The sequence below is a fragment of the Hakea prostrata genome, chromosome 3 (genome assembly GCF_041222555.1).
Source record: "Hakea prostrata isolate BN-2017 chromosome 3, UWA_Hpros_2, whole genome shotgun sequence".
Taxonomy (NCBI): Eukaryota; Viridiplantae; Streptophyta; class Magnoliopsida; order Proteales; family Proteaceae; genus Hakea; species Hakea prostrata.
This window is the reverse complement of record NC_142602.1, coordinates 8,942,763-8,967,136: the sequence shown is the minus strand read 5'-3', so window position 1 is coordinate 8,967,136 and position 24,374 is coordinate 8,942,763. Positions and strand designations below refer to the sequence as shown.

General features: G+C 38.3%; 2 protein-coding genes across 3 annotated transcripts; both read left to right on the top strand.

Moving 5' to 3' along the window:
- Positions 1-3,356: 3,356 nt before the first annotated feature.
- LOC149020654 (protein MODIFIER OF SNC1 1-like) lies at positions 3,357-17,232 on the top strand. The gene is given in 11 exon segments (XM_089148868.1): positions 3,357-3,515; positions 3,669-3,963; positions 7,819-7,894; positions 8,391-8,471; positions 8,557-8,601; positions 8,793-9,168; positions 9,329-9,425; positions 11,657-11,734; positions 11,834-11,928; positions 11,930-13,588; positions 13,822-17,232. Coding segments are annotated over 9 exon segments (4,956 nt in total). The 5' UTR covers positions 3,357-3,515; positions 3,669-3,963; positions 7,819-7,862; the 3' UTR covers positions 16,315-17,232.
- Positions 17,233-18,514: 1,282 nt separating this feature from the next.
- LOC149020653 (uncharacterized) lies at positions 18,515-24,316 on the top strand. 2 transcript variants are annotated; one of them, XM_089148866.1, is made up of 6 exons: positions 18,515-18,936; positions 19,044-19,179; positions 20,814-20,880; positions 21,169-21,558; positions 22,125-22,468; positions 23,327-24,316. In XM_089148866.1, exons 2-6 carry the CDS (start codon positions 19,099-19,101, stop codon positions 23,540-23,542), a joined length of 1,098 nt encoding a protein of 365 aa, XP_089004992.1. In that variant the 5' UTR covers positions 18,515-18,936; positions 19,044-19,098; the 3' UTR covers positions 23,543-24,316. The 2 variants fall into 2 exon arrangements, with proteins under 2 accessions (XP_089004992.1, XP_089004993.1); XM_089148867.1 differs by having other exon boundaries at positions 19,031-19,179.
- Positions 24,317-24,374: the final 58 nt, after the last annotated feature.

The window sequence follows — 24,374 nt, the reverse complement described above, 5'->3', positions numbered from 1 at the left end:
TAAAAATAAAGCTAACATGGAACTGAACTATCTTGCTCACTGGCAGTCGAATTGAGCTGGATTTAAAACTTTGTATTATGAAAACCCGACCCACAAGGCAATATAATATTTATATATATTTGTAACTATTTTTGCACTTAGGATCAAAATGCAACTCAGAAAAAGTGTGGGAATTGCAGGTTTTCAGGATCAATTTAACATAGACGAAGCTCAGAGAAAACTAAACAGAAGTAATCGAAACGTAAAATATGAAACCTAAGAAAAGACGAAAAAATGCTTGATTCGAAATAGGTTGTTGCCAATGGTGGATTAGTAGAGCGGTTAAATGCCCAACCTCCCACGGGGAGGTCTTGGGTTCACACCCATCTAGCAGCACCTATTAGTCATATTAGAGTCCTAATCAGTTCCCCCAACGGGGAGACGGGTTCCGACCACACAAAACAGTGGGGCCCACGGTGAAAAACACTTTTTGCAAAATAAAAAGTTTAAAATTTCATCCGTGGGCCCCACTGTTTTGTGTGGTCGGAACCCGTCGGGGTAGGAATCGTCATATTCTCCCCCCACCCTAGGCACCTATAAGTCATATTCTCCTCCCACCATATGTATAAATTCTTCAGTTTAAAAAAAATAGGGTTGTTATTTAAAGACCTTCTAGATTTGAATTTTGTGAGAGAGTTTAGTTAATTTTTTTTGAAGTAAAGCACTTCATTTGGTTAACTTATTGTAATTTTTAGCGGTTTTGAATTTAAAATAAGGAATACTTGTCACTCAAAAAGTCTATATGGTTCGTTTCTTTTGTATCCGAGAGAATCTGATACTTTTAGGGCTTATATAACTTTTTTAGGAATATTTTTACATATTTGGTTGTTAGAATATATTCTAGATTATTAATATTAATATATTAAACTATTTCGTTCTTCTAATTTGTTATATCACCTTGACTCAAGTGTCACAAAAAAATGTTTAAATATGTCTTCAAAAAATAAGTTAGTGCTTAATTGTTAATTGATATAATATAATTATAAGGGTGGTTCAATTAAGCAAAAAATCAACGTTTTCATGTAGAGGTCAAAGTGTGAATCCCCAATGAATCAGGGGCGCAACCTCGCCTGTATTAATTATATAAAATATCTCATGAGAATGTAGTCGATGTGTGCATAAGCTAATCCAGATGAACTACAAATCCCAAAAAAAGATATGATATAAATTTCAAATGTCAAATAAAGTTGATTCTTAGCTATTCTTATAAAAAATGTTTCATCTTGAATGTGGCCCTTCTTTTAAAATGATCATTTAATAAACATGCAATGACTTAAAATAAAAGGAAAGTATGTCTTAAGCTAACGAGGTAGTGGGGTGTTCAACGTGGAGGACATAAAATGATTCACCAATAAAAGGTGGATAGAGTTTGTTTTAGATCATATTGAGTAGGATAATCAATAGATTTTTTTGTAATATATAATTTATATGCAAACGTACCAGTATTAATATAGTTATACGTGTCAAGCTCCAAATTAATAGACGAAATCAGTAAAAAAGAAAACAAGGTTTGGACTTTGGACCAAGATAGGGCTCACGTGAAACTAACCCGAGTTCGAACCGGATGGTTCGTATCCAAATTGATAAAATTTGATAAAAAGATTTTATCCCATAATATTGTGAATTAATATCTTATTTATTTCCGTAGATGTGTGACATATGTCACAATGTTACATCAAAAGGTTGAGGCCTATTTATAATTTAAATTATTTTTTTTACAAAATTTAGAGCAAATTGTACTGGCATCCTAAAATGGAGGCCTTAAAGCACGACACCCTATTTTATGTTTAAAAAGCACAGAGACCTCAAATCTATTTTATGTTTAAAAAGTACAGAGACTTCAAAATTGGATTTTTATTGGATATATTGTAAAATTTATCACTGAAAACAATTAAATCACTGTTTATTTAAAAAAATATTCTATGATAAACCGTGTCTGAAAGGTTTCCAATGATAAATTGGACAAATATATCGAATAAAAATTCAATTTTGGGGTCTATGTGCTTTTTAAACATAAAGTGGGGTGACAGTGCTTTAAAACCTCCATTTTGAGGTGCTAGTACAATTTGTTCTAAAATTTAATCACAAATTCTTTAATATAATTTATAAATAAATTTTAATTATTTGATATGATGTTAAGACACATGTCATACATTTACAAATAAATAAATGGTTCATTTCATATAAGAAAACGATATGGATAAATTTTTGTGGGATAATTACTATTGGCCCCCTGATTTTATTACTATTGTATCCCCTATATTTTTCAAAATTATTAATCCAACCTTCAACTTTGTCTACAATTACTATTGCCCCCTTACCGTTAAGTTTTGTTAGTTTACTAATGATGTGGCATCTTTATATTTTTTGAAAAACTCCAAAATACCCTTATACTTATCTCTGTACTTATTTACCCTTTTGTAAAGTTACAGTAGTACCCTTAATTAAATGTGGACAAAAAAATAATTACAATCTGTTTTATTATAAAAAAAAAAAAAAAATCAAATAAAGAAAGAATGATTGAATAAAACTCAAATAGAAATAGAAGAGGAAGGAAAATCGAATTCAATTTAAATTGGAAACTGAATATCACCTAAAATATTTTTGAAAATAAATGAAGTTTAGTGAAGGTGGAAAACCAAATTGGATTTGGATTTTGCTCATTTATTTAATTCAAAATAATTGAAGTTTAGTGAAGGGGGAAACCAAATCAGATTTGGATTTTGCCCATTTCTTTAATTCAAAATGAATGAAGTTTAATGAAGGTAGGAAACCAAATCGGATTAAGATTTGTCAATTTCTTTAATTTAAAATATGAAGTTTAGCGAAAATGGGAAACCAAATCGGATTTGGATTTTGCCCATTTCATTAATTCAAAATAAATGAAGTTTAGGGTAAAATTGACATTTAATCTGGTTTTTATAAATGGGGTAGGATGTTTCTTAATTTTTATGAAGGGCAAATTAGACATTACATATTCAAACTTAACGGCTACTTCACACCGTTATAAGAAAGGGGGCAACAGTAATTTTGTAAAGAACAAGATTTAATTAGTAATAAAATCAAACTACAGGGGGACAACAATAATTATCCATTTTTTAACATTGCTGTGAAAATAAGACTTGCAAAAAAAAAAAAAAAATCCCAAAATAAGGCGAACCTTAAACCCTAAAAAGGAAAACGAAAAATAAAACCAAACCAATCAACCGACCCAAAGCGGGTTGAAATCGTACCATTCACGCCAGGATAAGCGTGGGTCCCATTATTTACCCATTTCAATTTTTTCCCTCACTTGTGAAGAAAACATACAATTTCGGGCTTGGCCAAAACCTGGAACCCTTATATGCGTTTCTGTTGGTCTTTCTCTCTCACACGCCATTGTTGTTGCTCTGTAAGAACTAGAGGTCTAGAACCAGCGAGCTTGCTTTCGTTCTCCAGTTCCCGAAGTTTTTATATCGCGAATCGGTAAATGAGAGGTGGAAACGTTGCTCTAAGTATCGTTCAATTCAGTTTTTCGAAAAAAAATAAATATCGTTCAGTTCATATGTGGGCACACTATATATTTGGTTTGGATTTCTGTTTCACTTGCGCAATCTTGTTGTAAATCCATCTTCATCTACTTCTTGCAGAGATCTGCTGTCTTGATTACTCGTGGGATTGTTGAAAAATTTGAGAGAGTTCGCTAGCTGCCGTTTTTGTTATTTTTCTTGAACCGGATCAATCTTTCGTCTATATTATTCCTTTAGGGTTTTGAGATTCTGAATAAAGGCATCGGTGATCGGGCAAGTCGTTGGTGAAGCTCTAAGATTGCATTTTGTTGCTTCTTATTATTCATTCTCTTTTGCTTAACATTGTCGCTCAACTACAGAGGTTAGTTGTTCTGCAGTGGATTGATCTCGTGGGGTCTGTGATCTAGGTTTCCGGGTAAAATTTCTTGTCCATTGCATCATATTTATACATGGTGGGATTCTGAATTTTCTCGTACACTCTCTTGCTATAACTAACTTTCTCCCTTTTCCCTATCTTTTTTTGTTTCGAATTCCAAGGGAACATTGTATGTTATGATATAAGTTTTCGGCTCTACTCTTTATGCATAACCAGTTTGCTGTTAGAAATTGTGTGATGTTTATAACTTCATATAATTGATTGATTATGAGAGACTTTTATGCTTTAGTTTTTACAAGGTTTGGCCAGGAACTTCCTGGTTGGGTATACTGGGTAGCATGCTATGAAAAAAGCATGTGGTTGCTTTGCTCCTGGTGGTCTCTCATATGATAGGCTGAAGCCTCCTTTTCATAAGTGGGGGTGTGAATTTGTAGTTTCCTGTTGCTGAGCTGATAACATTTCCCCCCGATATACAAGTAACGCATGAGCATTGGTTCCTTATTGACAACCATACCTGTGGAAAAAGTATTTGCTTTTGTGGGTTTTGATTAGTAATTCGATTGGACCAATAAATTAAGTATTTAGGAACGCCATTTCTTCACTGCAGTCAGTGTTTTCTGATCAGAAAGAAAGCTGATTAGAGAACTACTAGCTGAGATTAACCAGATGTGTTGTCCCCCATCTCCCCTCCCAACCCCCTCCCGATGTTAAAGGGTTTCCCTCTTCTACTTGATTTTTTTTTTGGGTTTTTTTGGGGGGGGGGGGGGGTTTAAAGAAACCATGATTTCATTCATAAACATGATTTCCACACAAAAGGAAAGGAGAAAAGTACAAAACAGTAGCAAGAGGAAATTAAAAAAGGGCAAGTTTGCCAAAAAGTTTATTTCTCAACCAATTAACTTATACCCATAGTGAACTAGTCCACCAAGATGCTTGATCTTGGAGTTTAGTGGACAAGAGATGTTTAAACTTGGTTATATATGTAAATTCCTTTGACAAAAGGGTAAAATCAACGTTCTACCTTTGGCAAAATTTCGGTGAATGGCGAACCAAAATGGCTGGTGAAAACGATATTTTCCAAAAATCGCCGATTTTCCGGTAATCTAGCGAAATATAGCGAAAATTGCCTCAGAATGTCATTGGTGTCTCTCGTTTTCTTTCGAATCCTCAAATCAAACTGAAATCCTTACCATATCTACAGAGAAACAGTGATGGAGAGAAGATTGAAACAAACAATAAAGAGAGAAAAGAAGTGAGAGGAGAGTTTGAGAAGAGTTCATTGAATGGTTGAGCAGATAGGCTTGAACAACAAAGAAAACACTACTTCACACTTCACAGTTGCCGGAGATGGTGGTTTGACGGATGGCGGTTTGATGACGATGGCTTCGATCGTAGACGTAGGTTGTCGGAAACAGAAACACCCTATGACTCAGCGTTTGCGAGAAGAAGCGAGAAGAAATGAGAAAAAATGAAAGATTGAATCTGAAACTCTAAATGATTAGTTTTTGAAATTTAAAAAAAAAGAAAAAAACCCATTACGTTGAGCTTTGTTAACCACACACGTGGTTGTGTGGTAAAGCAATTAATAAACTTGAACAAAAAACAAAAAAGTGATAATGGTAAAGCAATTAATGAGGAGGGATGATGTGCTTGCCTTATCCTTACGTTAATGGGGGTAATTAATGATGCTTTTACAACTGTACATGGTACACCAGAGCAATAAATGCATGTTATTTTGGTTTTTGCCTAATGCCTACTCAGACATAGTTATATGCAAAAGTCGGCGAAATCTTGGCGAGATGTTGCACCTTGGGTAAAATAGTGTCAAGTTAACTTTGGGGAGGTGAAATCACACCCAATTATAAACACAACAGCCACTGTGCTTTGATCCTCAAGCAGCCAATATTTTGTTGAAGTTTTTGGTGTTTGGTGAAGAATGATCTTAGTCAAGGTTGAGTTGACAGCTAATGTAGGTTCGTTGGTGCATTTTGTTGGTTGACGATTATGAATTTTTTGTGTTTCAGATCACTGAGGATGCCAATATCAAGTGAGAAGTATGGAAGGATGCTTTTGAATTGGAAGTTTCTGCGGTGAAGTGGACTAAGGGCCGAACTGCCAAGATCTTAAAATATCAGAACCAATGGCTTTCTCGGGTTTCACTTCCCAAAGGGCTGTTTTAGGGTTCACATTGATTAGATGAGGAAGGGGCTTTAAGGAAATGAGATGCAGGTCTAGGGGTAGGCCAGCTGTGAATTTTAGTCTATTTTGATATCTGGATGTGGAACCCTGAAGTATAAGACAACTGAAAAGTTTTAGGAATGATGGTCAAAGGACTTCTAGTGGAAGGTAGGGGCTTTGCTCAGGTCAAAGGAAGGTGATGTGGGAAGTTGATTTCTTTAGAAGGAGACGATATTCGGATGGGTACATTCCAATAAATATGATGTTGCAGGTTTTAGGTTGGTTAGTTAGACTTTAGTGGTGGTTTGATGGAACAGCAAAGTAGATTGTAGGCTACAATATGTGGGTACTGCTGGTTGAATTTGGGAGGATTTCAATGGTTTTTATGGGCTGTAGCTGGGTCCCCATGAATGGTGGCCGCCAAAAACGAAAATAGAAATTACAGGGGGAAAAGTAAGGGGATTGGGAGCTTGATCTCCTGCCTAAGAGGATGACTTTCAATAGTCAATCTGGTTGTAAGGTTCTGAATGTTAGCATCATTCCAAAAAAACTTGATCTCCACCAGGACAGGAATAAGCAGCTTCTCAAAACACATAAAAAACAAGTCAAAATTCCCTAAAACTGATCTGTTTTACACTTTCCACTATAGTGCTATTAGTAGGGGCTAAACAAACTAGAGCTGAACTAGGAAAAACAATTTCAATTCTTAATTGGAAAAGATTTACTAATTAGCAACTAACTAACCAGTTCTTTGTTGAAAAAGAACTCCTAAACCTAAGCTACCCTAGTAAGAGACCCAGGCAAACTTCTTAGCTCATCGACTAATTACTGAGAGTCTTAAAAACATAATGGCGCTGAACTTAAAATGAATTAACTGTTTTTGTGTGTTGATGTTCTGACTTTGTTTTGGACCCATAAAGAGGCTCGTCACATTATAAAACCATGGGAGCAAAGGCCTATGACTAGTAAACCCATCCCTAGGCTTATTTTAAGGAAATGAAGCTTGATTTGAGGATGGATACTGGATACGTTACTTAAACAACTTTGATGAGTAGCTGATGAGTTATTAAATGAAGAAATCATTAGAGAGCCCCTGGACTTATTAGATCCATCTAATCATAGAAAGCCTCCCAACTTAAAATGAACTTTCTAATTATTGCTGAAGGTTCTTTGACTTGGCTGATGGGTTTAAGCCTGGGCTTTGGCTTCCAAAGTTCTTCATTCTTTACTCGCCCAATACAAGCCTATTGGATTGACCATGTATTCTGGTTCTTTGTTGTTTCTCTATTGTCCTTTTCGTTCAAACAATCCAAATGGAATTACTGCATCAAACAATTAGCTAGCCCTATAACGATTTGGGATGTGGTAGATTAGCGTGAAAATTAACTGGTGATTAAGAATATGTGGAATACATCATCTGACTAAATTTTAGTGGTTATCGACCTTCCACTTGGAAGCTACAGTGGATGTGTGAGAAAGGGTTTCTACAGTGCGCATGGGGTTGAATGTAATAGAAACTAGATTTCATCTAAATTAAACCTTTTATTTTTGAATCTTTTTCTTTAAAAATAATCTTGAATTTACATTCCGTGATTGTTATTTTTAGATGTTGAAACAAATGGGATTTATAGAAATGAAATGAACTTCTTCATAGCTGTATATGTTATCCGCCTTGAATTTGAGTAATCCTTAATTTCATTCACATGTTGTTCTTAGGCCCTATCAATTTGGTTGGATGACCTCGCAGCTAGAGCTTAACTATGGCTTCAAGTATGTCCTCTGGAGAGCGAAGGTAGATCTATTTTTGTACCCTTCGGTGTTTTCTTGACTTTTTAGTTGGCAACACTGTGGGTTTTCTTTCTCTGGGGTAGCTGATCCAAAAGTCTCCATTTGCGTTTAAAAGAACTATTTCAGCATGGAAGTGCTTTTGTTTGAATTCTATCTCTGAGGTTTCCTCTTCACTTCTGTGAGATAATTCCTTGGCCAAGCTTTTTAACCACATTCACATGCATGTACACACAGACACAGAGCCAAGCAAAGAAGTCTACTTCTTCCTGGTTTCTAACACTCTTGACTTCAAGCAAATAGTCTGAATTAATACCTTTAATTCTTCATTGGTTTTAAAGGTCTTGGTCGGAAGTCTGTCTGTTGAACTCATCATTCTTCAACATTTTGTTGTATTGATACTTGATATACCGATTCTTAAGTTCATGAAATGATTATTTCTGATTTCTCTTACATTTATTATTCAGAGTCTTTCTTGTTCTTTGTTGTTATTAATCATGTAGGGGGCTTTCTGCACGAAGAGGGGGTATGACAGTTTTGGGGAAAGTTGCTGTCCCAAAGCCCATAAATCTACCCAGTCAGAGGTATTCAGTTCTGTTAACAGTAATGCTTCTTATAATCTCCATTTATTTATGTACTCAAACTGCCTCTTTATATGTTTTTTTCAAGGTTGGAGAACCATGGTCTGGACCCAAATGTTGAAATTGTCCCAAAGTGAGCTTAGGCTTCTACTCTTCATTGTTTTATTCCCCCCCCCCCCCCCCCGTATCCTTGTTAGGCTAGGCGATTTAATTCTTTTCTTGTTATCTTGGCTAGAAAAAATAAATGTGTGGGTAACATGTTGAAATTAGCCAAGTCTATTCTTTTTCGTATGGCCATATGACATATTCTGGTGCAAAATTTAGGGGCACTTTAAGCTGGGGCAGCTGTTCATCTTCCTCTGCTCCAAATGCATGGGGTTCATCAACATCTCTACTTCATAGTTCTGATGGAGTAGCTGGTTCACCAAGTCAGCTTAGTGGCCGCCCTTCATCTGGTGGAAGTGGTACTCGACCATCGACAGCTGGCAGTGATAGATCCTATGAGCCTTCACCTAATGCATGGGGCCCAAGTTCTAGGCCATCATCATCATCTGGAGCATTGGTGTCAAATCAAACATTGGTAGTAACAGCACGTCCTCGAAGTGCTGAAACCAGACCTGGTAGCTCTCAACTTTCTCGGTTTGCCGAGCTTTCTGAAAATTCAGTTGCATGGGGTGCATCTGGAACTGCTGAAAGATTGGTACTTTGTCTTGTAGTTAAATTATTACATCATTGTAATTTGTATTCACAAATACATCTCCTCCCTCCTAATGAAATTATCATCTTTTGGATACATGTAGTGTTTCATAGTTCTGTGATTGCACTGATTTACTTATACACTTTCATTATTTTACATGTAGGGAGTCACATCCGCTAAGGTTAATAACTTCACTCTGAGCTCTGGTGATTTTCCAACTCTTGGCTCTGACAAAGTCAGTGAGTCCTCCGTGCAGCAAGGTGAATTTTCTCTACTTTTGAGCTGATCAATTGTTGACATGTTTGTGAATTTTCTTATTGAGACTTTGACATGTAAAAAAGTTCTCTAATCGTACTGACTGCGCATGAAGATATTTTTGAATTATCTTTTTCTGTCCTGCTATATTTCGTATATATATGTGTGACTTCAGAAAGTATTGCAGATTGAAATTAGGTATTCAGTACCAAAGCTGTGAGGGTAACCTGAATTTACTACTAGTCCTATTTTTCTAATTCTCTGTTGGTATTTACTGCACAGAGTTTGGTGAAGGTCTTCATATGAGTTTTTACCATTTCTACCTTGTTGAACGATGTAATTTTGACAATTGGATAGTGGAGCCAAATTGGATACTCTATGTGACTGTCAAATGTGAACCTGATATGGGCTTTTCCCTTTTTTCCAGTGGTGTCTTTCAGACAACCTCAAATGGAATTCTTTGTTTCAAACAATTAGTACATTCACATGTGAATAGTCAACTGATCCAAACATCAACTTGGAGACTACATGATGATATGGACGATATCCCATATTATTGACATGTGTAGTCAAATTGGACTCAACATCAATCATGACTAGATGATATGGAGTACATCTAATGTACGTTTGGTTCTTTGGGATCTCTATGGCCCACCTGGATGATAACTGTTCAAAAGGCAGTGACCATTGTGCAAATATTGGGGCTTTTGTATGAACCATTGAAGGACTTCCTGACATTGTAATATCAGAAGAGAAATGTACAACTGACTGACAGTATGGGGGATTATTGAGAAGTATTTTAAAGTCTGGGACTTTATTGTTAAGTAAGAAGTAATGACCATCATTGATAACAGCAACAAAACAGTTTATATTGTATGCTGGCTTCAAGTGAAGGAACCTTTCCCACCCAATACAGAATTGATACATGTGAGATTTTAGGGATTGGTTGCTGATCAGAAATCCTATCAGTTCCGACTGAGAACTGAATGATTCAGATAATTGGAGATGAAAAGTATTTTGACGGGATGCAAAAACCCTTGAATAGTTTGACTGCTGATTTGATTATCTCCTCTGCATGGGTCTTAGGAGGTGGGATTTCAGGTTTTACTCACCTATGGTTAGGCAACTTACCCACAGAAAGCTGTTGTTTCAGGAATAGGGAGAGAAGAGTAGACCATCAGTTAGGAAGATGAAAACTGAAAAAAGTAGGAAGACAATAAATTGTACCTGCTAGGGAAGGAAAAGTATGGTGTGTAATTAATGCAATCTGATCACACAAGGCTGCACTGCGGCTGAGTAATCTAGTCTCAATTCTTCGTTCAATTCATGTTATGGTTGTCGTATTTCAGGCATATGCAAAAATAAATATTGGGGTTGCGTGCATCTTCAAAAATAAAATTCCAGCTTACTTTCCAAAGTCAGAGATAGAACTCAACTGGAAAGCTTACAAGGAATATTCTCTTTTATTTTCTTTTGTTACCCAACTTGTAAAAATAAGGAGGATAAAATAAAATAAACGATATAACAATATTTTTCACTATCCACATTGGATCAAAAGCCAGTTCTGAGACTGGTTCATCCCATTCTGGGTTTCTAGGTTGGTTCCTGCTTGTCCAACTATAATAATGTTTAGATCTTTTATGTCCATAAAATTTGGACATTGATGAACAATGCCATTCCCAAACTTGCCCATTTAGGAAAAGTGATCCAAAGCTTTAAACTTATTTTTGACCTCTTTCCTATTTTGTTTCAGTCTGAATATTTACTGTTGGGTGAATGTATGGGGTCCCTGGAGTCTGGACTGTCACACCCATCCATGGTCTACCTTATGGCAGAGGACATAATTTTGTGACCAAAAACAGAGCAAGTTTTGTGTGTTACTAGATTGTCCCTAATTTATTACTAAATTAATTTCTGTACCATTCAATTATCATTGATGTGCTTCAGTTTGTCTGGACAAAATAATTGCTAATATGGATTACAAAGTCGGTCTAGTAAAACACATGCAATGAATGTTTTCTGAAGTACTATCAGATTACCATTCCCCGCAATATGCTGTTGTCTTGGTATTTCAACGCAATCTTGTTTGGATGCATATCGCTATCAAACATGGTGGCTTGATTATGACCTAGCTGAGGATCCCATTGAAGTTGACACATGTTGCTCTGATTTCTTAAATTGATATTTTACTAAAAATTGTAGTGTTTGGTCTGCTTTGGTCAATGTTTCATGACAGGTCATAGTTTGCAGGGGCGTCCTGTATCAGCTTCTGGGAGAGTTTCCTCACAAGACAGCTCAGGAATTTCTCCTGCTGGTTAGTGTGCATGTACTTGAGTAGATTTGCAACCTCACTGTGTTCAATTATCCTCTATTTTTAAGGATCTTGTGCTTGCTGTTTGGTACTGTTTTTCAGACCGTGAGCATGTTGGTGCCAATGCAGAGGGGGAAACAGTAAATATTTGGACTGGTGATAAGGCCTCTTCTGTTGGAGATGGGCTCTCACCTAGCCACGGAGAGGTGGCATAGAGATGCTCAGCAGTTTCCTAATACTAGTAGGCCACCTCAGCATCTTGAGCCTAGGCATGTTGCACCTGTAAGGCTTTCTTCAGATGGAGTTTGGTACAGAGGCCCTCCAGGTGGTCCCCCCTATGGAAGCCCTGGCCCTCTCGGTGGTCCACCATATGGAATCCCAGGCCCTCCAGGTGGTCTACCATATGGAACCCCAGGCCCTCCAGGTGGTCCACCATGTGGAAATCCTGGCCCCCCAGGTGGTCCACCATGTGGAACCCCAGGCCCTCCTGGTAGCTATCCTTGTGAACAATTTAATTATTATCATCCACAGGGTCCACCTCGACCTTTGCCGAACTCACAGCCAATTCCACGACCAGCATCTGGTCCAAGCAATTATCATCCCCCAAATAATGCAGACTCGTTCCACCCCCAAATTCTTGAGTCTTACTTGCGTCCTATGATGCCCATTAGATCGGGCGTTTACCCTAGTATGGCACCATATGATGGTTATTATGGTCCTCCTCAAATGGCTTTGTGCAATTCCAGTGATCGAGATGCTCCTGTCTTGGGAGTGGCAGCTGGTCCTTGTGCATATAACAGGTACACAAACAAGAACCTGCATCATGAACCTGGTAATTCTCAAGCCAGGTCTGCTGCATATGGTTCTGCCAGCGCCACTACGGTGAAGGAACAACTGCAACATTCTCATGATACCCAGCAGGGACCATACAAGGTTCTTTTGAAACAACAGGATAGTTGGGAAGAAATAGATGGAGAAGAGAAGAGAGGGCATGCAATGTCAACCAACACTCACCTTGAAGGAGGCCAGCAACCAAGAATATCTGGGGATACTGATTCAGTAACAGATTGCAGAAAGGATAAAGCTATGGATTTGCCAAAAAAAGCTTTTGTGGGTAAAGCATTCTCACAACCCACAGATAATCAGGAAGGTTCTTCTGTTCCAGGATGTATGAACAATGCTAAGGTAGTTAATGACAGTTCAGTTAAAAAAGCTGAACCTGCAGCCACAACACGAGGTCGAAAGCAATCCACTGCAGCAAAAAGAAATCCCTCTCGGATAGATAAAATAGAGGGCTTAAATACTAGGGCTCGGATATCTGATGGGCAGTATGATGGTGGCTTTGTTTCAAGCATAGATGAGAAGATGAAAAGGTCAAGTTTTGTGAATGCTAATGTTGACCATGCCTTAAATGAAAGCGGAACTCCACCTTGTGCTGCTTATGCTGAACCTGACAATCATACAAGAGATAAGACCCATGAACAGAAAACTTCCAATGATACACCTATTGTCTTGCCAGTTAATGAATCTCAAGCTTCAGCTGGTAATGTGTTGAATGCTCCTGCTGGTGGACAGAAGAATCATGGCCAGTTTCATAAGAGATTCCAGGTTGTTGAAATTAGAGATGACAACCAAGTTAAGGGAAGGTCTCCTCAGGATGGTGAGGCATGGAGAAAGAAACCTCTTGTTACAAAGTCTTTGACTGATATTCCTGGTGCTAGTATGGAGACTGATGTAAATGTGCAAGATTTTCATGCTTCTCAAGAAGCCTGTGAGAAGTCTGACTCAACTATTGATGAAACGACTAAGGGAGAATATGGAGCACCCTCTTTTGAACCAAAGAATTTTAATGCTCAGGTATATTTTTCAATGGTAAAGGTTCTTGGTTCAATCTAGAAATATATTGGTGAACATTTTGACCAAGGTAATGTTAATCAGTATCTGATTAGCATTTGGGTCCTAAAATGTTGGCCAGAACATAATTTCTCTACCTTTGTACATGCATTCCAAGATCTGGTGACATTTAGAGTAACTCTTTTTTTTTTCCTTCTTTTTCTTGGGTTCTTTTCACTTTCTGTTCCCCCTATCAGCGTGCTAAGAAGAAAGAGAGAGCAATTCAATGTGCAAAACAGCTTCAGGCAGAAGAGGAAGAGCGGATAAGAGAGCAGAAGGCCAAGGCACTTGCAAAATTGGAAGGGTTGAACAGGCGGACGCAAGCGGAGAGCTCATCTCGGAAGTTAGACGACTCTTTGCCAACAAGTGGCTTTATCCTGCAGAAGCAAGAACACCCCAGGTCTCATGTAAATACAAGCAGTTCCAGATCTGCACAAGACACTGCTGATAGCAGACACTCCATTGTGGCTCCCCAGGATACCAATACACTTGGAGAGTCGGTTAACTGGTCCAAGGAGCTGCGTTTGAAGGATTCCATACATGCGTTCCAGGACTCCATGGGGTTACCAAATTTGTCAATGCCATTGCAACAGGATGTTACTAATGTGGATGCTGTGAATCCTAAACCTGCTCCTCCACAAGTTCAGGACAGCTCTAGTAGGTACAGACCAGTGGGTCGAAGTAGAAAATTGATACCATCAGACAAAGGTTCAAGTGAAAGGCCAACTCCAATTGAAGGTAATGGGGCCTCAAGAAGTCATGCTAATGTGGTTCCAGATGTAAAAGCCCCAACTGGTGAACCTGGCAAGCTCAATAATGCTAGTAGTGTTGATGATCCCTTGCCTCCGCAGAAAAGAAAAACCCAGAAGAATGGGAGGAGCAAGCACAAGTTAGAAGAAACTTTATCTAGAGATTTACCCCTGTCAACATCCTTCGAAGAAAATCCTGTAAAGGTTCATGTAGAAAATGCTAAAGCAAAGACTACTGAAGTTGTAGAAGTCTCCTCAGCTCATGTCATGACTTCAAGAGAGTTTGTGGAGATTCAAGATTGTCAGAGTGTTCCATCTGCCGACCAAGGTTGGTCCCTGTCAACTGAAGTAGCCAACAGTAGAGAGAACAACCAATGGAGGCCTCAACCTCGCCGGATGCCTAGAAACCAACAAGCTACCAGATCTGCAGATAAATTTCATGGTGGTGAGGCTGTTGTTTGGGCTCCTGTCAAGTCCCAGAACAGGAACGAGGAATCAGGAGGTGGCAGCTGCTGCGTTACTCCGGTGGCTAATGCTTCCTTTACAAAGAATGGGCAAGGGACAGAGAGCAATATGACAAAAGGCAAGAGGGTTGAAATGGAGAGATACGTCCCAAAGCCCGTGGCTAAAGAAATGTTGCAGCAGGGTAATACCGATGAGCATCCATCCCCTCCCAAAACTAAGCAATCCATATGTGGTGAGGCACCTCAAATACAATTTGGTTCTCAAAGCACTGAGGGTGGAGGATTTGATGGCTTGGCTACTGGGAAACCAGGGACTGTTTTGGACCCTAAAAATGTGGGAACCAGGCAGAATAAGCATGGTAAAGCTCAAGGATCATGGCGCCAACGTGGTTTTACTGAGCCATCACCTATGCATGGGTTGCAGGAAGTATCATCTCTCTCTTCAGGCACTGGCAAGAATGCTTTTAAACCCATTGAGCCACTCCAACCCCACAATCCTGAGACATACGCACCAAAGGGGCCAGAAAATTATTCTGACAACTGTACCTCTAATAATCCCGTCTCAAATGCTTCTTTTGTAAATGATGTGAAGGATAACAGTTTAACAGGGAGAGGGAAACGACATCCATTCAAGGGTCACAAGGGTAATGGGCACAATATTGTTGGTCAGAAAGATCTACATGGTGCTGATAAAGTTGATGCTCAAACTTCAGCCATTGAGCTAAACCGCTCTGAGGGAAGAGTTGCATCGAGAGAGAACTATGTTGGGGAACGGTTAACTCCCCACTGGCAACCAAAATCACAGACGCATGTTGCACAAAACCAGCAAGGCAGCAGTGGTAATGACAGTCAAAAGGCTATGGCGAATGTCAGTAGGAATTCTGAAAAGGAGTTTACTCAGCATGCTGATGGCTGCACATCGCTGAACAAGGATCATGGTCCTCCAGACCAGCCTCAGCCTCATCAGTCTGTAATGTCAAAGACCAATATCGGTGAAGGATCCACTGCACGGAACCGTGAGGCTAAGAAAGAAAAGAAAGATGTAAATTCATTCAAAGATTGCACTGTCCCCCCAAACCAAGATCCTGTTAACAACAGTGGAATCTCTGTTGTGAATGCTGATACTGAACATGTGCAACGATCCTCTTCTGGTTTGCGCAGGGACGTGCACCACAATGGTCGTTTTATCCGGGTGCAGGAATCATTTAATGCGGGGCACAATCCAGCAGGGCAAGATAGCAGCAAGCAAAACCATGTGCCTGGAAATGGTGATAGGAAGAGGCATAATTCACATTATGAGTACCAAGCGGTGGGATCACACAGTAACAAACCGGAGGACTCATCTGAAGGTTCCCGTGTAATGGGTTCAAGATATAGTGAGAGGGGTCAGAATCACTCGAGGCGTGGTGGGGGGAATTTCTTTGCTCGAGGCAACAGCAGCATTCGAGTTGCTTCTAGTTATGGTAATGGAGAGTGAAACATGGTTTTTTTTGTTGTTAAAACCATTTCTTCATCCGGCTTCGTTAGATACTGGCTTGATCATGGATGCCTTGCAGGTACAATAATACTTCTACTTCTCCAATTGTAGTCTGTTAATTGAAGTATTGCCTGGTTCATCTGATTGTATACATCTGTTCAGCGTGATTCAGGGCCAGGAGTCAAATTGAGCTAGGCACGGGTGAAAACTGGTGAAGGTATTGGATGTGGTTGGATTAATTTTTTTTTGAGATGTATTTGATTTTGAACAGCATGTCTCCTCGGATACAGTTTACTGTGGGAACTATCTGGTTCTCAAAGGTTTCTCTGCAGCCGCAGCCTGAGTTGATGAATCAGTGAAGATGAACCCAAAAAAGGAGGAAGGAAAAGGGTTCTTCGGCTTACTCCTCTTTTGAAGACATCCCATGGTGATTGGTGATTGGTCATTAATCTTTCTTAACGGAGCAATGGTGGAAAAAGGCGTATTCTGTTCCTCCCTGTGTTGGTCCCTAGGAGGATAGACCGGGGTGGTACTATGTTTACATCCTAACATGTTTTCCTTACATCCTAACATGTTTTCCAACTTCCTGAATGTTAACAAACAGATATAGTAATAATAATAAATAATAATAAATAATAATAAAGTTTACAGTTAAATCAAACCCCCTTTTTTAAAGTGAAAATCCATAATTAAGAAAGCCAGGTTTTCTAGCATTAGATGTGAACATAAACCTTGTTAAGAGTCTATGTTTCCTTGTATTTTTCAAATGTGTTAACTAAAATATTATGCAAGAATGAGCGACTACTTAGCATTCGCAAGGTGGTGAGCCGTGTTCATCATTTCTTACGCTGGTGTGTCTAAATTATGAATTTAATTCAATATTGATTACGTCAATTGTGAATGATAATTGAATTTACCTTATCATGGAAGAACAGTGGGGAGAGGTGTACTCTTTGCTATGGAGAAAGTGAAGATGGTTCAGAAAAGATGTTAACTCTGCCATGGGGAAAGCGAGAAGTTGGAAGAATTTGAAAAGAAAAAGGGCACGAGTTGAGGAAAGAGCGTCTGAGCGAAACGGTGTTGGAAGTTATCAATGAAGAAGAGATTGGGGTAAGGATTGCTTTCTGGAAGCTATTTTGGGTTGCATTGAGTCATTATAGTGGCCGGCGGCATTATTCCTTTGGTAGCTACTTTTTTTTTCTTTCTTCTTTCTTGGCGAGCTTTTTGTTGTAGGCATTCTCCAGATTAATCTTTAGAGAAAGGACATGATAATAATATAGAATTCAAGTGGAAATCCATCCACATTGAAGCGTGACTCGGTTTTGCTTTACTTAATCTAAATGTTATGTTAATTAAAATTAGAGGGAGGTATGGCTGGCATTAGTTTTGTTCTTGCTTTTTGAGCCTAAAGAAACACAATACCTCTCGTCTCGCTCAAGCATGTTATATTTTGTCTCTTATTTATGACTGTAGCTGCATTTGGATCCCATAATTCTTGAAACGAGTTATCAATAGTAATGTCAAAGGGATTGAACAATGGAATAAAATTGAATTAACAACCGCTGAAAAAATGCTACTTAAGAGAAGATCTAGCAAGAAAAAAGTAACCCAATTACATTTTTGTTGAAGGGGCCAATAAGAGGAAAATCTTTTCATTTAGTATTAGTGGTTTCTTTTTTTTTCTTTTCTTTTTTCTCTTATAATATCAAAGGTGTACTTAGATAAGTCCCTATCATTGATCTGAGAGAAAATTTTTTATTCCATACAGTTAGATAAGTCCCAATTTGCAATTATAGGAGAAGCTTTAGCCATACGCTCAGGTTTGCTATATAGTTTGGGAGAAGATTTGGACAAGGTTTTTGTGGAATGGGATTGCAAAGAAGTGGTTGACCTTGCTCAACGCCCGTTTCAGTCAAGACCAACAGTGCTCGAACCAATCGTTGCTGATATCCTTCATTTATAGTTCAAATTTTCTTTTTATAATTTCTCTTTTATTTCTAGTGATGTCAAGTTTATTGTGGAGTACCTAGCCCCGGGGTCCGGTCCAGTCACTTACGGGCGTGATCGTATGGGCCATTTTCACTCCCTGGTTTTGTTCGGCTTTCCTCGACGCTGCCCTTGAATAAAGTGAAGTCTTTTTACCCCAAAAAAAAAAAAAAAATTCAAATTAAAAGCAAAATTCCTTTAAAAAATTCCATCTTTTTATTGACGCCGCAGCCACGTAGGTCTTTTCTCGGTCGTCCCAAAACTCGCCGTTACTTGTACGCAGTTTTTCTTCAACTTTGACCGGAAGTAGGGTGAAATTGGTACGAAGAGTTTGATCGAAGGTGGTTGATTAACTGTTCGATTTGTCGAAGGGAAATCACAGCTTTGCGAAGGGAATAAAAGCTGCACTTGCTAGTGAATGTTTTGAGATTTACTCATATACGGACGAAGTGAAGCCATGAACCAGATTTCTAAAGGTTGCTTAGGTAATCTGAGAAAATTTGCGTGTTTGCCTGTGTACGAAAATAGAGAAACCAGCTACGGAGCCAGTGATTCAATTGATTTGAACTTCGAACTCGAAACAGTAAAATAAGAATAACATCCTGTCATTCTTCTGTGTCTCGGACGCCATCACCGGTATATCCACGTTCGCATTTTCTCTTTCACCACTGTGTCCTCATTTTATGAATGGATTCTTTGGGTGTTCGTCTTGTCTTTTAATTCGTTTCAGTCAAATGGGCCAGAATCGACGGTGGTGCCGTTGACGAATCTCTGAAGAGTGGTGATAGCGTTTCACGCATGGCTATTTCAAGTGGGTCTTCTTCTCTTTCTTGGATAGCTACTTCTATTTCTTCTCCTCAGCCAAAGAGAAGCTCCAAGGTATTAATTTATCTTCTTTTTATTCTGCTTATCACAGTAGGGTTCCCTCACTTCTGCCTTCCTTTGCTTCCACGCGAAATAAATGTCTTTCGAGCTCGTTGGGCTCCACAAATCGTGACCCTTTGCTTCAGAAATCCGAATTGGGAAATATATTTATGCTATGAGTTGGAGATGTTCATCATTGTGATGGATCTTTTTTCTAACACGTTATACACTTCTACCATGTTCAAGTTCTTTCTGTGTGTATGGGCCATCCCATTTGTTAGCAGGCATACCTATATTCTTGGACACCCTTGAATTTCAAGTTCGTTAAAAATCATTTGTATTATGTTTTCCTTTGCTCTTCTATTTTCTCTCTGTGAATTGGCTTGAGTTCTAGCAAAATTTCTGGTTTTTAGAGCCTGATTAAGGAAAGCGAATGCAACTTTGTTACAAGAGACAACAGAATACAAAAGGAATTAAGAAGCTGATTCTTTGCTTATTAGGTCTCTGAACATCTGAAAATAGCAATTTTCTTACATTGGTAGCCATTATAAGCTGAAATTTTGTTCTCTGTTAAATGCCCTAAAAGAATATATCCACGCCATGAGTCTTTTCGGTAACTTCAGATGACAAACCATTCACAATGCTCCCTTTAGATGCAGTAGATGGTTTAGCCATTTCTGATGATCTTGAGTCATAATTGCTTTAAAGATGTGTGAACATTGTGAGTCACCGCATTGCCAAACAAGGTTGTTCAAGGCCGTTCATATTTTCTGGGAAGAGTCTTCCTGTTCTCTAGGTCAATTTAGTTTCTCCAGCTTCATCTATCTTTTTACTTTGAGTTTGTTTCTATAACCAATAACCCATTCTTTGTCTTTCCTCTTCAAAAGAGTAGATGATAATTTATATTTCAAAACAAGAGAGAAGTTACAAAAGTAGCACAATCTCTAGGGCTTTAAGAGAGATTCAAAAAGTGAGGAAAATATGGTACCCAAATTGTTTTGCTATTTATAGAAGTGATGTCAGTAGACTCAGTACCTGACTCAAAAATAGGTTTGCCAGCATAAATAATTTTGAAAATGAGGTTTATATATTAAAACCAAGACTAGTAAGATTTATCGATGTTTTCTTTACTCCTCACTGTGGGGCTGTCGTAAGTATGATTAGTTTTTTTTGTGGTGAATTAAGCATGATTACTAGGTCCTGGTGCTTTGGATGTACTTGGATTTCTATGAGAGACGACTATCAAAAGTTCTAATTCTGTTGGTTCTATTTTGATGACTTTATTGTGTGCTGCCAGCTTGCTAGCCTTTTCGGAACCAGTAACTTAGTATTTTATTCCTTCTGAATTTATATGGACTGTGGAATATATTTTCATTTTTACTTGCATCCTTGCACAAATTTGTTCTAATGTAGCTTTTATGTACTAGGCATTGTCCCTATAGTTATTGTTTGTCATTCTATGTAGTTTCCTATTTACAGTAACATGTTACTCAAGTTTGTGTACCTTGAATTACTTGTCTAGATGCTTGTTCCATTGAATTCTTTCACAATGAACTTGTCTGTTGTTCATTTCCTTTCTTTTTCCTTTAGAATGTCTTACTTCTATTTATTTATATTGCCCTAAGTAACTGCCATGCTTCAATGTGCAGCCAAATGTGTTTCAAGGATTGTTCAATGCCCATCAATGTGATCTCCAACGGATTAGTCATTCAGATGGTATCTTCCAAATTCTTTTTGGCATATATCACTTTTCAAATTCCTGGTGCTGGAACCCAACTTGGCCAGCCTATAATCTGTCACAAGTCTGAAACTTATTTAGCCTGGCAGGCTCCATTGACTCTGATTCACTCTATTGTCCAATTGATTTTCCAATTTAAATGCAAAAGAGGAAGCAAGACAGACTCATCGTCTGAGATTTTTAATGTTGGTAATGACTGTTGCTTTATATAAATTCTATTTTGAATGCTTGCGCTAAGTACTTTTTGGTCTTTATGCTATTACAAGTGGGGAGGTCAATAAAAATCATACATCATGGTACATGGAGGGGAAAGGTGAGAATCCAAAGGTGGAAATCAATTCAGTTTGCTACTTCTGCTGATTCATATGGTGAACTCAAGCTAGAAGCTTCAGATACAGAACACAAAGCAGAAGATATCATGCCAGAAAGCATTTCGGAGGCCCATCTGGAGAAAGCAGGAGGAAAACCAGGCCTTATATCATTCTATAGTTATCAATATGGAGGAAGAGGAAAGGTACCTGTTTCTGGCCCAAGAAGGAAACAAAAAACTGCCTTATGGTTTGCTGGTCCTGCTGTCCTTGTTGCCTCTTTCATTTTGCCATCACTTTACTTGCGAAGAATAATTTCCACTATATTTGAAGACTCCCTCTTAACTGGTATGTGGCCTTATTTACTTGTACCCTGTGTAATCTATTTGTAAATAAGCGTGATGTATTCTGTGCATAATAATGTAAAAAGGAAAAGCTCATTATAGAAAGAGAGCTGTTTTACTTCTCTCCTGTAGCTATATCATCATAGGAAATGATGCTTATGCATGGGGTTTTACTAGCATTTAGTGGGCTGCAAGCATCTAGGATGTCTCCCTGGGAAGTCTGATCTCTATGGTAGATCAACTGCTGGTCTACTGAAGTAATGTGGACTATTTCTTAATAGTCTGTTTTTCAGTTTTAAAGGGAACTTGGTGGACTTGATGGTTGTTCATTTGCAATAATATTTAAACCATGAGTTCTCGTAGGTGACACGCACATTGTATAGACAAGTTAGTGCAGTTATGTATGGTAATACCATCAGACAAGTTTTATAAATTTCAGTACATTTTTGGTATTATATTTCTTTTACAATCCTTGCATTTTTTCTGCATCTTCCCTTTTGTCATGCTTATAATCATCTAGTGTTTGCGAGTTGTGGACTAGACTTGTCACCCTGTTCTCTGTATCTGCAGATTTCCTTATATTATTCTTCACAGAAGCTCTATTTTATACTGGAGTTGCAGCCTTTCTTCTACTAACAGACTATCTACAGAGGCCTTATGAGTTGGTCTCTTCTTCGATGAGTTATGTAAAAGAAAGTGACTATTTAGGGCACCGCATCTCTTCGGTTACTGTCTTAGTACTGAGTCTTATTGTCCCTATGGTAACGATGGGATTGGTCTGGCCATGGACCGGACCAGCAGCTTCAGCTACTCTTGCTCCATACTTGGTTGGGATTGTTGTGCAGTTTGCATTTGAGCAGTATGCGAAGTACCGAAAGTCATCTTCTTGGCCCATCATCCCCGTTATCTTTCAGGTAATGATTTACAAAGGAATTAGTGGGGTTGTGGCAAAGGATAGTAAGGTGCATTTTTTTTCCTTCATGGATTGTTTATTCCCCCAGTTGCTTGGTAGTTTAATGCTACTCTCATATTTTTTTTATTTACAAAACACTAAGTCAACAGGGTCCATGTAGCTAACCCTTTTAATAGTGAGATTAAGTTTTGTGAGTTGAGTACTTGGAAAAGGTAACAATTAATTTTAGTCATCATGATATGAGTTTTTTTTTTAAATGAACAAGCTAGGTTTGAGCCCTAGGAAATGTGATGCTATGCTGAATTAAATAAACTTCTCTTTCCCTTCCAACCTAACCAATTCCAGTAGCAGCAGTGATTATGTCTTCTTTTCTTTTCTTTTCCCGTGTTGCTTCTTGAGCTGTCTTTGATGCAGAATGGCTACTTTTTCTGTCAATGTTATAAAGATTGCATGATTCAGATATTTGAAATTCTGGTACCCAAAAAGAAAAAAAATCAATTGACATTTTTGGAAATAGAATCTGTTAAGTTTTAAAAATACTATTTTAAAAGTATGATAAAATAATAGTTTTAATTTTTGTGTAAAAAAGAAGTTCAATCAGTAATCAATTAGTATGGTTTAGTTCTTTTTATTCCTTTTTGAATGGCCAAGATGTTTGGCTGTTGCTTATGGTTGTGTTCAGCATATGAAGTACTATGCATCTTTTATACTGTTGCGATATTTGATGCCCTTATCACTTTCCAGCCGCTCCCAACAAAACATGTGAAAGAAAGAAGACTTTGTATACTGGCTGTAAATATAATATCTGTTAATGTTATTGCCTTTTATAAAGGAAGACTCTGATGTTGGGACTCTACAGGTTTATAGACTGCACCAATTAAATAGAGCAGCACAGCTGGTGACAGCTTTATCCTTCACAGTTAGAGGAGCTGAGGCAACCTCACACAATTTGTCCATAAGCAGCTCTTTGGGAACACTGTTGAATGTTCTGCATTTGCTTGGGATTATTTGCATCTGGTCACTCTCGAGTTTCCTCATGAGGTCCATTCCTTCAGCCACAGGACATGAGCAGTAGGTACTCTCTTAAAATGCTTCTAGCAATACCGTAAGTCTTTTGTTCTTTTTTTTTTTGGGGGGTTGGGGGTGGCAGAGAGAGGGAGCCTCCTGAGACTATGTTAGATGGGCAAGATAGTAGGAGCGGTGGTTTTCCATGGTTGAGTTGACCTAGCCCATCAGTTCTGAAGGAAATGGTCATATTACAATTTTACTTGAACTCAAAACCAAAAGCAACTCCCAGACCCAGCTGGTAACAGTGGCAAACGGGACGAAGGTTGAACAGAAGTAAGTCTCTGGTTCTCAAATTCAACTGTGTAATACACTATTTGATATAACAGTTATTTTATCATTGCAGTGCATGGTTTTCATCAGAGTCCATTGTCCTTGTGGCTGTGAATATTTTGGTTCTTTGCTGCTTTAAATTGTCAGCTTTTTATGATTGGCGTGCACCAACCTTAATGTAGAAGGCTGGGTAAATAACTAGGTAAATCACTGTGTATCAATAGAACTTACACAATCGAACCAGAAAATACTGAAACTGTGCATTGTGTCGTCGTTTCCTTAACACAGTTTTTTGTTCCCCGGGGACTCAGTTGTGTGGCTGGAAGTTCAAAGAAATTCAGACCCTATTATGCTATGCCATAACAAAGCGTTTTAAGTGAATGTATGAGGTGATCAAATTGGACCCAAGAAAAATGAGGAATCCTCTCGTAGATTTGCGATCATCAGGGCATCCAGTCTAATCGGCATCAATATAAGCCATTAGAGAACAAGTTGGAGATCTTGTCAAATGAAGACCATGGTGAATGGTTCCCTTGAGATACTGAAGCAAGTGCTTTACAGCAATCCAA

Coding starts and splice junctions, on each gene's coding strand:
- LOC149020653 (XM_089148866.1), top strand. CDS start 19,099: ATGGCTATTTCAAGTGGGTCTTCTTCTCTTTCTTGGATAGCTACTTCT. Junction 21,559..22,124: donor TGAAGACTCCCTCTTAACTG/GTATGTGGCCTT, acceptor CTGTATCTGCAG/ATTTCCTTATATTATTCTTC. Junction 22,469..23,326: donor TCATCCCCGTTATCTTTCAG/GTAATGATTTAC, acceptor GGGACTCTACAG/GTTTATAGACTGCACCAATT.